At 53.4% G+C, this 14381-nt stretch overlaps 5 protein-coding genes across 5 annotated transcripts; 3 read left to right on the top strand and 2 right to left on the bottom strand.

Annotated features, from left to right (window-relative positions):
* Positions 1 to 463: 463 nt before the first annotated feature.
* CCM_00060 (serine/threonine protein kinase, putative) lies at positions 464 to 5602 on the top strand (the record flags this gene model as incomplete). The annotated part of the gene is made up of 7 exons (XM_006665220.1): positions 464 to 574; positions 1102 to 1461; positions 1505 to 1844; positions 1886 to 2733; positions 2802 to 3395; positions 3445 to 5209; positions 5253 to 5602. The coding sequence occupies 7 exons, from the start codon at positions 464 to 466 to the stop codon at positions 5600 to 5602; spliced, it is 4368 nt and encodes a 1455-aa protein (XP_006665283.1).
* A 2352-nt stretch (positions 5603 to 7954) lies between these two features.
* On the top strand, positions 7955 to 8761 carry CCM_00059 (BTB/POZ fold domain containing protein; the record flags this gene model as incomplete). Its single annotated transcript, XM_006665219.1, has 3 exons — positions 7955 to 7992; positions 8046 to 8175; positions 8234 to 8761. 3 exons carry the CDS (start codon positions 7955 to 7957, stop codon positions 8759 to 8761), a joined length of 696 nt encoding a protein of 231 aa, XP_006665282.1.
* Positions 8762 to 9155: 394 nt separating this feature from the next.
* CCM_00058 (uncharacterized protein) lies at positions 9156 to 10509 on the bottom strand (the record flags this gene model as incomplete). Its single annotated transcript, XM_006665218.1, has 2 exons — positions 9156 to 10194; positions 10253 to 10509. 2 exons carry the CDS (start codon positions 10507 to 10509, stop codon positions 9156 to 9158), a joined length of 1296 nt encoding a protein of 431 aa, XP_006665281.1.
* An 802-nt stretch (positions 10510 to 11311) lies between these two features.
* Positions 11312 to 13581, top strand: CCM_00057 (UPF0183 domain-containing protein; the record flags this gene model as incomplete). The annotated part of the gene is made up of 4 exons (XM_006665217.1): positions 11312 to 11359; positions 11432 to 11504; positions 11940 to 12041; positions 12092 to 13581. 4 exons carry the CDS (start codon positions 11312 to 11314, stop codon positions 13579 to 13581), a joined length of 1713 nt encoding a protein of 570 aa, XP_006665280.1.
* A 405-nt stretch (positions 13582 to 13986) lies between these two features.
* Positions 13987 to 14364, bottom strand: CCM_00056 (uncharacterized protein; the record flags this gene model as incomplete). Its single annotated transcript, XM_006665216.1, has 2 exons — positions 13987 to 14201; positions 14223 to 14364. The coding sequence occupies 2 exons, from the start codon at positions 14362 to 14364 to the stop codon at positions 13987 to 13989; spliced, it is 357 nt and encodes a 118-aa protein (XP_006665279.1).
* Between the last annotated feature and the right edge of the window lie 17 nt (positions 14365 to 14381).

Below are 14381 nucleotides of genomic sequence, written 5' to 3'. Positions count from 1 at the left end.
GCGCTCTCCTTTGTTTCCCCTGCCAATAACAGAAGGTATATGTATGTATCCGGAGCTGGCATATTTAGCGCTGAGCTTGTCTGAGTTGGGTGCACTTGTCCGAGTACATGGTAATAATGTAGAGTTGGGATAATAACCCTACATAATTCGTCGATGGTAGTTACCTGAAAACACGTTGGAGATGAGCACAGGGCCGCTGACCCACCGCGTGCACGGTTCTGTGATGGTCCAAGGTAAAGTGATGGTGCCATTGGACTGTTCTTGCCATTTTGTAACTATTCGTAATTTGTACAAATTATGTAATTTGTAGATGTTGATCTATTGTCGCTGCTGATACAATCAGCAGTGAATAGACCGAGGCAAGGCAGTGCTGGAAGCTGAGCGGCAGCTCATAATTATTAAAGGAATCTAGTTACCTACAGTATGTAGCCCAGCATCGTCAATCGCCGCCGTAGCTGCGACAATGGCTCCCTTTTGGCTTTCAATAGGATACCCCGTATTCCGTACTTGCGAGGTTCATCCATCCAATCCATCCATCCATCCCGGAGCCTCCATGACAATGCAATTTGCGGCCGTCTGAATTCCCGTTTCGCCCTTGAGCTCCTCTTTTCTCCCTCCCCTGCCCTGCGAGCTTTTTTCCCTCGTTTGATTCAAATCATATGAGTTGAGTCTCTCTCTGTTCTCTGTGGCCTTTGTTTTTATTCCAACACCATCTGTCTTTAGGGAGAGACTGGACTGACCCCAAACAAGGCAGCTTGCCTACCTATTTAGTAGGTATTTATCTGGTACGTCTTTTTGCTTTTCTCACCAAGCCGCCTTTCCACTGGATGACACCGTTGCACCCACCACCGCTACATACCAACCTAGAAGGCTGTGCCCGTGGCTCATCTCACCGTCGTTGAAGCGTACTGGCGTCGTCGCGTGGCGCCGCGTTGCGTCGTATCTTGTCCAACCATTTTGTCAATTCCTCCTCTCACCATTGCTGTTCCCAGTGCCTCTTTCATCCCGCCCACTGAACCGGGCCGTCGTTTCTGCTGCTGTCTTGTTGCGGTATCCTCTGTACCTGTGGACTGACTTGCTTATCAGCTCGACAGCTGAGAGCGGCTCGTGGGCGTGCCATTGCGCTCGAGACGAAACATTGGTCTAGCAAGTGAGGACCGCATCCTCAACGCCAAGGCGCCCGCGACGATACGCAGCAAAAGGACCGGCTGCGCGCGCATGCCAAACCGAAAAGATAAATATATATTCTCATGTGCCTTGTTTCTGGGCGCTGACTTGTCTCCGCCACTGCAAGGCAACGGGCGTTGTTTGTTTTTGTTTGCAAGAACCTCTCTACTGCCTGCACCAAGGCGATTGATTGATTCGTCGCCGCGATCCCGCGCTGAGCCAGCCCAGCACCGGGTCTTGGAAGGTTTTCAGCGCCTTCAGCACCCCCAGCAGCGCTGTGGACCACCACGTTTGGTACCTGGAAGCCACCAAGACGTGCTGAAAGTGCTACTTATAGCATCGTCTTCTCCCCGAAAACCCCCCCTGCAGGCCCAGGACCGCCCAGGACTCCCCTAGCCCACCCAATCAGCTGCCGGCCCCCATCACCTGCCTTTCTTCTGCCTCTCTCCTGTTGATCTCGAGCGCCAATTCAAGTCGCATCAACTCAACCTCTAACCGCCCAGCTGCACTCTTGTGCATCGCCGTCGCGGATAGACGCCCGCCCTCTTTCCACGCGCAGCCTGTCTTCCCTTCGGCCGACTCCTTCCATCAGAAACACGAGAATCTCACCCTCGTCTCTTTTCCTTGGGTTGGCCTGCGCTGGCTGCCTCCCCTCCCTCTCGCAACAACGCCGCCCAGCGCGTCTCCTCTCCCCGCCGTACCTCCGCTGCTTCGACAGTCATGTCGGCGGCCCTGCAGAGCTCTCGCCATCAACCGCCACCTGTCCTGACTTCCTCTCCTCTGCCACCGGCCAGCAACCGTCAATACATGTCTTCGCACGCCTCTCCGACCCGCGAATCCTACGGCTCGCTCCCAATCTCGCCCGCGTCGCAGTCCGCCGGCCGCCCGCCTTCGCGCAAGACCAGCTCAGGTGCAGCCGCCTATCCCAACGACGTTACCACCACTCTCGCCGCAAGACCTACCACCAACTCTGCCTTCAATTACAATAGCCCCCAAGCTGTGCCCTCGGACCCCTTGTCTACCATGGCCCCCCCGGCGCCCCCCCGGACCTCATCCAGCTACCAAAATGGCAACTCCCGCAGATATACCCCTGAGAAGCTCACCGACACGTCGAAACATGTCCACGCCGAACCTAGCAGAAATGAACATCGCCACGCTGACCAAAACGGCCACTACGACTCTCCCAAGGCTCGCCGCTCGCCGCCCTCTCACATTGCTCACCAGGATGCGTCGAGGCAGACTGGTAGCCGCGATGGTCGCCAGCAAGAGACTGCCATACCCATCCGAACCCATCAGAGCGACACTCCAAGGCGTACTCCCGAGGCCTCCGATACCCTTAATCGCATCATCACAAATCCCGAAGAAAATTACCGCGTAAGCCCATCTAGAGAGAGCGCTCCCGCGCCTTCGGTGCCCTCAGGCACGCCCGATGACCGTCGCCGGCGACAGGAGCACCCACGAAGCCACAGGACCTCGAAATTCGGCGATTTCATCCTCGGAAACACTATTGGCGAAGGCGAATTTGGTAAAGTGAAACTCGGATGGAAGCAAGACAGCAGTGTTCAGGTAGGCTCCTTTCCACCATACCGCGTCACGCGCTTTACGTCGCGTAATCACTAACAATCTCCCCACAGGTTGCCATCAAATTGATCAAGAGGGATACCGTTGGAACAAACCCGTCTCGTCTGGCTAAAATTCGCCGCGAAGTCACCATTCTCCGCGGCCTGCACCATCCCAACATTGTCCGACTATTTGACATGGTTGAGACTGACAGATATATTGGCATTATTCTCGAGTATGCCTCTGGCGGTGAGCTGTTTGACTACATTTTAAACCACAGATATCTCAAGGACGGCTCCGCTCGACGACTATTTGCCCAGCTCGTCTCTGGCGTAGGCTATCTGCACAAAAAGGGCATCGTTCACCGAGACCTCAAGCTTGAGAATCTGCTTTTGGACAGCAATCGCAACATTATAATTACGGATTTTGGTTTTGCCAACACGTTTGATCCTCACGAGGATCTTTCAGAAGAGGAGGAGCTCAACCTTCAAGATCGCGACCAGGTCAAGCGCATGGGCCTTGACAGAGTACACTCCAATGGCATGCGCAAGGGCGATCTCATGCAAACCAGCTGCGGCTCCCCTTGCTATGCTGCGCCCGAGCTTGTTGTTAGCGATGCCCTGTACACTGGCCGCAAGGTTGACGTTTGGAGCTGCGGTGTTATTCTGGTACGTTATTGATGTGCTGTTTGCCAGCTCCGGTACTAATCTTTTATAGTACGCCATGCTTGCTGGATATCTACCTTTTGACGACGACCCTGCCAATCCCGAAGGTGACAACATCAACTTGTTATACAAATATATCGTGACGACGCCCCTCACCTTTCCCGAATATGTTACTCCGCATGCCCGCGATCTCCTCCGCCGAATCCTCGTTCCCAACCCGCGAAAGCGCGCTGACCTCTTCGAGGTTGCCCGTCACAGCTGGCTCAGTGAATACGCACACATTGTGGAGTTCATCACGAGCTCAACCACCTCTCCATTGGATGTGCAAAACGGCAACAACGGCATCGATGATTTCGAGACTCCTATGATGACGCGCAGCGCATCAGTTCGCGAGGCCGCCAAGCAGCGATCCCCTCAGCACGCTGTCGGTGGTCTTTCGAAAGCCCACGCCAAAATCGACTCTCCTACCGACGTTTCACATCGTACTACCAAAGACGCCAAGCGTCGTACTGTGCAGGTCGAATACGTCGCACCAACAACCCAAACACAACGAGGTGTCGACGAGCAAGGTCGTGATCTCGCAGCTACCTCATATTCTGCACCTCGCGACAAGCCTCTTCCAGTGGAACCTGCCTCGAGAGACAAATATGGCCGGACTGGACAGCAAAAGGCCCCTCCAGTGTCGATCAACTCTGGCAAACCTGGAGATGGCCGGACTGGACCCGACAACACCTACTTGGCCGGTGGAAGCTCAGGCGCACGACCGCAGACGGGAGGCTCCATGCAATCTACTGGGTCTATGGGTCTGCAATCCCGAGTGCTCAACTACGGACAGCCTGCTCCGCCAACTGTCGAGAATACCAACGCGCAAGGTCGCATTCAGCAGCCGGCTCATCCCGATGACGAACTGGCGGGCCGCAACAATGTGGCCGTGCCACCCAAGTTTGCTCGTGTATCTGGCTTCAACGATTCTCCTCGTCCTGTGGGTGAGGTCCGTGGCCACAAACGGTCGAGCACGCTCGGCGATCTCGGCAACAAAATCCTCGGCCGAAGCGGCTCAGTTTTCGGTAAGAAGGGCAAGCGTCCGGAGCCTCAAATGGCAGAGAAGAAGAAGTACCCCCCCATCAGCATTGCCAACAACATGGCTGGTGAGGAGCCTGGTCGGGCTTCCATGGATTCCAAGTTTTCTGGCGGCCGTCGCTCATTTTCTCTTGGTCTCGGTAAGAAGCGCAGTGGCAGTATCGCACCTTCACAAGGCTCCGAGGAGAAGAAGGACAAGCGCCGGTTCTCTCTACTCCCAGCATCATTTTCCCTCAAGGCTATTGGCTTAGGCAAGGGCAGTGGCGATCTGACTCCATCCGATGCGGGATCGCGAAACGACCTGCCGATTCAAGATCCCCGGGCCGACCATGCAAGAAACTTCACTGCCCCGGGCGATGCCCGAGGCAGCACTCCGTTTTTTGACGATTTGCCTGCCAACAACACCTTTACACAACCGCCCACGAGTTCGAGCCCCGGCCACCAGCGATATCAGTCGGCGCAACTGGACGGACGCCCAGTGGACGCGATCCCCACGTACATTCGGCGAGGATCGCAACACAGGAACGGCTCACAATCGCCTGCGGATATGCGTCGACCACCCACGGAGCCCCAAGTTGGATCGTACCGCTCTGGCCTACATACTCCAGAAGGCTATGATGGCCGTCGAGTTGGCACAAGCGGTGGGCACCCGCACCGCGGGACGCTCCAGAAGAGCAACAAGCGATTTACGGATGCCTACGAACAAGACGGATTCCAAGGACACGAGGGCAGCAGCGGTGCGGCAAAGCGTGTAATGGACTTTTTCCGACGACGCGGCAGGGCTAGGGGCGGTGACGAGTGAGCAAAACAACGATGTACGACAAAGGCGACACGTACTCGAGTGTCCGACGAAGCTAGCCGCTGTCGCGAGCAAGCGCCACACGCGTCACCCTCACGATTTGAGTACTTGCAGCTCGGGATTTGGACGCATGGCCACCTGGCCCGAGGCGGCCGACCCGACTGTTAAAATAGCCTCGATACGATTCAATACCTGTTTCAAGACGATACATATCGATGATACGTGGCTCAATATCACCCTCGACAATAGCGGGCATTTCGATGAGCCACGGGCGAACGTGTCGAAGAACAAATATGGAGTCAGAGGTAGAACAATGAAGTTGGAAGCTTAATAATGGACATTTCCAACTCTATTTGGAAACTTCTTATTAGGTATTTTTTTAAAGTCATTTCCTATGTTACGCCGAGGTTCACAAAGGCTGCAGTATGTTGGTTGAGAAGTGTTTCAAGTCCCAACATCGAACGTGAACCGAGGCGGTGGTATGCGGGTTATCTTTGTTTTTACGTTTGGCTGTCTTTTTTTTCTTGTTACGGCCTCTCCTCTCCAACATGCATTCTGGTTTTTGGCAATTGTATTTCCCGCGTTTTGGGCAAGTAGAGCAGCGAGAGGGGTGTAAGAGTTTGAAGTGGATGAGAGGATGGGATGCCATTTTTGGGTTTTAATGTTTGCCTCCTTTTTTATTTCCTCCCCTGTCTGCGATTGGTCCTGCTTCTTTAATAGCGCCTGGTTTTATACCTGATTTTGAGAATATTGTGAGCATTAGCGATGCGATAGGGTCAAGTCTTATGATAAAAGAAGAATGAAAGTTCTTAGGGTACCTTTTTTTTTTGGCAACTTCCTTGTGTACTGGTATTTGGAGCATTCATACTGTAACCATACAATGTACTCTTGTAACTGAAATCCTGGCTATCAACAGTCTCCTGTTCTAGGCACTGCCTTGTCCGGATCGCTGTGCGTCCGACATGGTCCGAACCTTCCGTCTCTTGCGTCCGGCCCTGCAAGTGCAAAAGGCAAAGATGTGGCCGCCGGTAGCACACACGGTGCATGGGCCGACCCTACCGCACAGGCAACTCTCGCAGCGACGGACTCTGGTCAGGAATCCGAGGCCGCGGCACCGCTGGCACAGGCCGGCGCGAGGGCACGAGCCGCACCGTTCGTGCCGGCGATATAGGCCGGTGCCGCGGCAGCGCCCGCAGCGGAGGAAGCCGCATCCCTGGCAGTGTTCGCACGGGGATATCGTCCAGCCTTTTCCGCGGCAGTGCCGGCAGAAGAGGAGCCCGAATATGTCGAACCTGAAAGAAGCATGGGATGGTTAGCTCTCACGCGACAAGGCATGAATGGCCAAGAGGGGGGGGGGGGGGACCACACTGACTTGTGTAGCAGTTTTTTTTCCAAGGCCAGGCTATAGGCAAGTACTCACGAGAACCTCATGATCAGGGTTTGGCGTTTCAAGAGATTGCGTATAGTATATAGCAAAAAGATGAGGGAGGTATGACCGAACGGCGCAAGAGTGCGAACGGCGAACGGCGCAAGAGTGCGAAGGGGGCTGAGACTTTTTAAGTTGCCTTTTGGCTGAACGTCCTCGGTATAGAACAAAGATGCAACTTTGGGGCGCCAAAGACCCAATGCAGCGGAATTTCTTCAACTTGACGTTCAACAAGTCCGGCTATGCTTTGAGGCTCATGGTGACAATGAACCATCGTGGTTGCACGAAGCATCACAAGTACTCGACCCCCCCTTCGATGGTTTATCCACGTGGTTTTAGAGGCGGGCTTGAGTGTTCTCCGCAAGAACTTTGCGCAAGTAAGCATGGTTCTACAACTGTCCACGTTATTCATTAGACATGACGGCCAAGCATACAATAGCATGGTTTACCCCCATGTGGAGCCGTTGGCCGCCGACAGGAACAACCAACACACATACATGGCTTCAAACTGGTATTGCATCCCATGTCATCTGCAAAAGAAAAGGTCTTGTGTGTTTGCGGGCAAGTGCAACCGAGTGTCTCATGTCTCGTACCGTACACGGGATGTGCCGATTACTATTGGTGACCAAGAGGGCTCTCAAGACGCGAGCGGTTGCGACAAAGGGCGGTTTATAACCGCCGTCGGGGTGACACTCAATGTCAGACGCCACCAAGTTCCACATCATCCTTAAGGATGTTAGTTGCCCCCAAATCGATAGGAGTTATAGAGACACCCATCATCTTAAGTCGACTATTCTGCGGTTGTTTGGCTGGTGCTAGTCTTTGGCTTCGATTGTCAGACAAGGCGGTTGTCGCCTTCTGTGCAGGTATGATGAGCACGACATGTGGCACGCATCGTACAAAACGACCTGTACTTGGTTCATAAACGGGTCGTCGAAGAATGATGAATTGTGACTGTCAGTCTCATTTTTCGCGTAGTGCTTGATGATCCGCCTGGGCCAGCCCAGCTGGATCCATATGCAGGGCCATGTGCACAGAAAAATACCCTCAAATGCTCAATTTCTCTCATTTTGATTTAGTTGTCTCTATCGGTCCATCTCTCTCTTCACCCTCCTTGGCCCCACGTAACAGTGCGAAGAGCAGCAAACGCAAGAACCTTCAAACGGAGTCAGTACATAAACAGCAAGCCCCCCTCTCTACCCTTCGCTTCTGGTTTGTGTCCTTTTTAACAACAATAATTTGTAGAGAACAATTGCGATGTCCCTGCCCGCCAATTTCGGTGAGTTGCTTGCCAAGTATGTATCGGTCACCCAGCTCAGCGACTGCTTCTATCAATCTAACCTCAAAGAAGTGCTCGCGAAAAGCAGCTACTTTTTGACTACCAGCTTCGCTGCCGAGGCACAGTCATCAGAGTTCACAGGCTGGTTGTTGGTATGCAGTCCCCTGTTCTATGCACTGCCTTGTCCGGATCCTTCAAGGTACGGTCAACTACCGTGAACAAGTGACCTCGGCATCTGACTCTCTATAATTACGTAGGAGAAGGAAGATGGATTCTATGAAATCAAAGATTTTGAGGCGGAAAAAGTGATCAAAGCTGTCGATTACTTTTACACTGGCGACTACCAAGCCCCCGAGAACAAACCCGACAACCCACTACACACACTTCTTTTTCATGCTGAAATGTCCATATTTGCAGACAAGTACATGATCCAAGCTCTTCAATCTCTCGCAGAGGTCAAATTTGAAAAATTTGCAAACTCGCAGAGCACTAAACATCTCCTCTACGCGATCCCATTGATGTATAAGCTGGAGGGAGAGTCGCTCGGGAGATTGCAATCGACTGTTGCACATATTGTGAGATATCGCATGGGAACTTGTCCTCTTCGCAATGTCAAATCAGCACTTGCAATAGTAGCCTCAGAGAGCCCGCAATTCTTTTACTCCTTCTTCGAGCAAGTCTGGGATGAGGGTACTGGGATCCCACGCAAATGTAGCTGTGGCCCTTCCGTGGTCACTGTTACGGGCTGGAGGTGCCACACATGCAAAGACATCGGAGTGAAGTAACTACTGTGGCTGCGTCTTTGTCCATTTTTGAAAGAAAACAAAATTGATTGAGTTGGTGACGAGAGACTTTGATTCACAAAATCGTTATAATTTTGTATTATATCTGTTACTGTGTCTAGGCCCGGCCGCTTCGTTGATGCGAGGAACGAACAGCCCCGATCGAGATAGCAAATGAAATGAGAATTCCGGAATATTCCATTGTCATACTCACTTTCTCGTCAGCACTGGTTCCCTAGCCAGTTATCTGCTGGGTGAATCGTGCAGCAGGCGAATGACTGCCGCCGTGAAGTTGCTTCAAGTGAATGGCAAACGGCGCCTCTTTTGCTCGTGACGACGCAAGTGACTACGTGAAGCTCAAACCTCTCGGCTGCATATTGTTAAGTAAGAATCATTATTAAGCCAGAGAATATTTGTACTGGTCGCGGGACTGCTTTCGTGCCCAATGCCCTTGAATGCGATTGAGCAGAGTCTGGTTCGAAAAGACATCCCCTATCGCATCAAGTAAAGTAATCCCGCCCACGGCCGCTCCTCCATTAGCCATTCCGATTCCCACCAAGCCACTTTTGAGGATGCTTGTTCCAGCCCCATTGATCAGGGCGACCAGCGGGATTTTGGCACTCAGCACCCTTTTGCGAAGGAGCGCTCCTAAGAAGTCTATCTTCTCGCCGTACATTGTGAAGCTGGTGACTTGAAGCTTGAGCGTGACGTAGCCAGCCTGTAAGTTTGGCGCCTGGCCACGGATGATGCCGGCGAGGTTGTTGACAATTTTTGGTATATCCACCAGACCGTCAATATACACATTGGTGACCCCAGGCACCAGACTGACATTGTACGCCAACGCTTCGCCGATCTTGAGATCGTTGACTATCAGGTCAACCGTCACGTTGCCGACCTTCACGCTCAGAGAGCTGGGGTTGGAAAAGCTGATGTTTGCCTGGACATTCTTGTTCGCGACCGGCGGCAGAACAAGGTTGACCTCGTTCAGTGTAATATCACGGAGCCCGCGAAGGCCATTGATTGTGATCGGCCGCGCGAGGTTAAAGGTATAGCGGAGAATCCCGAGGAAGACGTCGAGGCCCTTGACACGCACGTCAAAAGGTATTGACTCGCAGTCGATGAAACGATCGGCCCAGCTGACGAGCGCGTCCGAGTCGTTTACGTGCAACACGCCTCGTCGAATGTCGATTTGGGTAGCTTTTTGGATCGCGAACCCTTGGATGCCCGCGGTGAGCACGGTGGGCGGCTGATCCTGGGCGGTGTCGTGGAGGGTGAACTTGAGGTCACCGACCCGGGCAGCCATTGGCGACGCGATCGAGGCATTGGCGGCAAAGTCGATTTCGTTGGAGCTTCTGATGAATACGGAAGCGTGTTGGACGAGAATGTTCCGCGAGTTGATGAACCGGGCAATGATGAGGGGTATGAAAACTTTGAAGCTGCGCAAGGATCCGTCAGTTGAGGACGGGCTACTTGCGCTTGACGAGTTTGACCAACAAGAGGGGCAGAAGGATAGCTAGCCCCAGAACAACGCCGAGACCGTAGTATTTCCAGTATTTCCCAACGTGCCGCTTGTCCTTGTTCTCTTTTTCGGCTTTCGTCTCCTGTTGTGGTTGTTCCTTGGAAGCTGGGGCAACGGAAGGAGACTTGTTGGTGCTCGGTCTTGGGCTGTGTTCGCTCTGAGAATCAGACGCTTCACTATCGCTGCTGGATTTAAAGGGGTTCTTTTCTTTGGAAGGGCCAGGTTTCGCCATGATGTGCAAGAAACAATTGGGTATCGTGAACTTGAAAAGCAGAGGTCGCAGACAGCACAGATCATTCGGCTTATAGATGAAAATCAGAACGCCGTAATCTCCTTTTTTTTTTAAAGAAATTGGAACATGTGAACTATTATCTCTTTATACATAGCATGATAAGACGGACACGGGAGACATCCTAGGAGCGTGAGACCGGTATAAACAAACCCGGCACAGCGGAGCCATCTGCCCTACACAGTTTGTGCGGAGACTGGTGTTGGACTGATCGCAATAAACTAGTAATCAAAGGCGTGACAAGGCGGCGTGTCAGCTAATCAAAGAGCGTGCCAGAAAGCAGTGTCTTGGTAGATGCAGAGAAACACCTGCGCTGAGTGGGTGGGTAGCGGCCGGCAGGTAGTTTGTTGTTCCCGGAACGGAGGCGGAATTTGAGGCGGCATGTAGGAGTACAACGACTATATCGATAAGTATAATGAGGCTCTGCTTTTCGGAATCCGGCTTTTTGTGGCGTCTGTACCATCTGTTGATCTTGAGACTAGGCACTTGTCAAGTTTGAGACTGGGCCAGCATCGCCCGACGACCACATTCCACTGAACAATGCACCGATACACTGAGCATGCGCGATGACTGAAGGCCTTTTCGATTTGCGGTCAGAGCATGGTCGAACCAAACTTTAGATGAGGAAATCGTATTTACGAGCGGATGTTGAGCATATCATGGCCGACACCGATGACTGTGAGCTAGCCGGGAGTTGTCTTGCTCCAAATGCAAGGGCCTCGTGGGCTCTGCTCGTGCTCAAAAGATGATTACGGAATACTCCCGCGGCCGCCAAGATCAGGTCAAGATACTAGTTAGGGCTGGTGTCTCGCCGCAATTGTGCGAGGCGGACTTTAGCTAGAGGGGCTAGGTATGGTACTCGTAGCATGCCACGGCGAGGGATGGTGTGCCGATTCGAAATGTGGGTATAGTCAACGTGCCGACCGTTGGCCCGTTGGGTAACTATGCAAAGAAGCGGCCTTATTTTCGTTGGTTGACTTGCTTGGTTGGTGCCTGGCGAAAGGGCTGGTTGGGATGGAGGTTGTTGACGGAGTTTCCCTCTAGTGCAGTCCGGCTCAGGCCGCCCCACTAAAGTGCCGACCGAGCCATTCAGAGGCCTCGCCGACTGGACACCTTGCCCACCCTTGTCCGTGTCCAGTCATGCGGCTCTTACAGTGGGGAGATAGCGTCGCCTGGTCGTCCCTTCAGCTCATGACACCCAATCTAGTGGTCACCTTGGCCCCGCGCAGTCATCTTCCTTCACATGTCACAAACACGGCGTCACTCCTGCTTTCGCATCATCAACTCCGTTTGCTCCCCAAGTACCAACCGAATAGACGCGTTGATGCGCCGCGTTCCCCCGCGACTGAAGCTTGGATAAGCTGCCTTCCCAGACGTACCCCCACCAAACGGCCGCTGGCGCGGCAAGACAATGCCCACCAGCATGTCGCTTTTCAGCGCGCAGCTTCATCCCGGTCGAGCGCTCGGCTTTCTCGGTTGGTAAACTGGTTTCCATGTTTGCATCCCAGTGGCTGACGTACGCTAGTCCTCGGAGCCTCCCTCCACGATGTCCTGACGAGGCTCAAAGCCGAGCCGCAGCGGTTCCCCAAGATCGATGTTGTCCACTCGACGGAAAGGCCCGTCAAGGACCCAGTATGCATCGTGCTCCCGCAAAATGGCATGCGACTGCGTTTCGATGGCCCTGAGCAGCGGCTGCGACTCATCGAAATTACCGACTTTACAAAGAACCACATCACCTTCAAAGATCGTGATCTGGTGCGACTGCCCAACAGCGCCTCGGATCCAGGCTCGCCTATTCCCGGCGAGTCTTCGTCAGGCCCGACATTTCGACACATATACCAGCGACTTCTAGGCCCAACGTATGCGGGCGAGTTCATTCCTGCGTCGTCAAGCAGCGGACAGGGCATGGGCATCTATGTGCTGTCGTATCCTGGAGTGGCATTCAACTTCCCAATGGCAGCTTCAGCTTACTCACCTGACAAGGACGTCGTTTCGCTCTTGTCGGCTGCGTCAAGCCAAGTCGCCACGTCCATGGCCGTGTTCAGTGGAAATTCCTGGGCCGATGCGAGGCCCACGCTATGGACGAAAGTACTACCCAGCATCAAATCGTCGACGGTATTTCCAAGGAGCAAAGATGTGTACCCTGACGAAGTGTCGTTGGTTCAAATCTACGGAGGAGGCAAACTACAAATGTTTCGCAAGTGGACTAGTAGCGGCTTCTGCATCCAGCTGGGCCAGACTACTCCTCAGGAGCTGGTCATGGAGTTGGGGCCTCCAAATGCCATTTATCGCAAGAATGACGAGAAAATGGACGTTCATCAAGGACGAGCAGCAGATGCGTCAAGGGGCCGGAGCGATAGTGCGAATGTAGGTCGCGCAGACGAGGCCATGACAGATACGGATCAATCGTCGATGAACACGGGCTCGGACGATTCCGACAACGAGGTCGTTACCGAAGAGGACAGCTCGGGGAATCCATCAGGCGAATGCTTCTATAACTACTTTTACATGGGCTTTGATGTGCTGCTCTCAAAGCCGACGGAGCCATCCAAGGCCCCACCCGGGCAGCAAAATGGGACTCTCGATCCGATGGTGGTCAAGATGCACCACCCCGATCGGCTAGTGGTGAACAAGATTGTGCTCCACGGAAACATCCCCGGGTCATACGAGTTCAACCGGCACCGGCGCTGCCGGTGGGAGATTGCGTACCCCGGGCGGGAGGACGAGGCGGTGACGTCGGAGATGGAATTCGAGCACGTCGAGGCGTTGATGAACCAGACGTGGGAGAGCGAGCTCCCGGGCGGCAAGTCTCAGACGCGACAGCGGGGTATGGTCCTTAATCGGGGCTGGGGCAACAGTCCGGGCAGCAGCTGCGAGTTTCTGGGCGGGTGGGAGGAGAGCGGCGCGCGGCGCGCCGAGACAAACAGTGACTCGACAACGACGCTGTACGGGTTCCCGGGGCTGGTGTTTGAAGTGCTGAAGAACGGATACATTAATACGGTGACAATTTTCTGATGCACTGAGATGACGGGGTCGTCCGAGTCCGAGGTGAGGCATGTTGTACATTGATTGGTGCTGTTTGGATTGAGGTGTTTTGTTTTTACTGGCGCAGCGTTGATGGTATTATTGATTTCTTGAGTTTGTAAGCCATGCATGCATTCAACTTGATATACCTAACTTACCATGTATTGAGATTTTCAAGCTTAACTCGAAGCAAAACCAAGCCTTGCAAAAGTGCCTGATGCATGTGGGGCTAACGGTGCAGCCATGTAATAAGCCGAAAGCTATGATCCGATGTGCATCAGTCGATCTTGGTGATTTCGTCTGCCACATTCTTCATCTGCCAGATTTTATACTTGACGATATTTATTATGCAGCGCTGTCGTCGACTGTGATGCGATTTCATGGTAGCGACGGTAGTTAGAGGCGGCGCGAGGGCCGCCACATTGCAGCCGGGGAGAGAGGCTTGCCCCGGCTCTTAAATCCGACGGGAGGCGTGGGTACTGATGCCGGCCGTCGTCGGCGTGGCGTGTTCCATGAAGGATGAGCTTGTTCCATGACTAGGTCACCCCGCATGCTTGGGGACTTGGATGTCCGACTCGATATGTGACGCCGGGAGAGGGGCAATGGGCGTGCTTCATGTCTCAGTTACGTACCAAGTAATTTGTACATAATTTCTTCATTAATTCTTCGACTCGTTGCAAGTTGCTGAGCTCCAGGCCCACTGCCTGTTCTGGTAGTTGATGAGGCGACCCACAACGGCCGTAACAATGGCAAAGGCAAACGGCAATTGCACATTTTGCGTCGGCCTTTTG

This window comes from Cordyceps militaris (genome assembly GCF_000225605.1).
Source record: "Cordyceps militaris CM01 unplaced genomic scaffold CCM_S00001, whole genome shotgun sequence".
In the NCBI taxonomy this organism is placed as follows: Eukaryota; Fungi; Ascomycota; class Sordariomycetes; order Hypocreales; family Cordycipitaceae; genus Cordyceps; species Cordyceps militaris.
The sequence above is the reverse complement of the archived record's forward strand: the minus strand, read 5'-3'. Positions and strand labels throughout refer to the sequence as shown.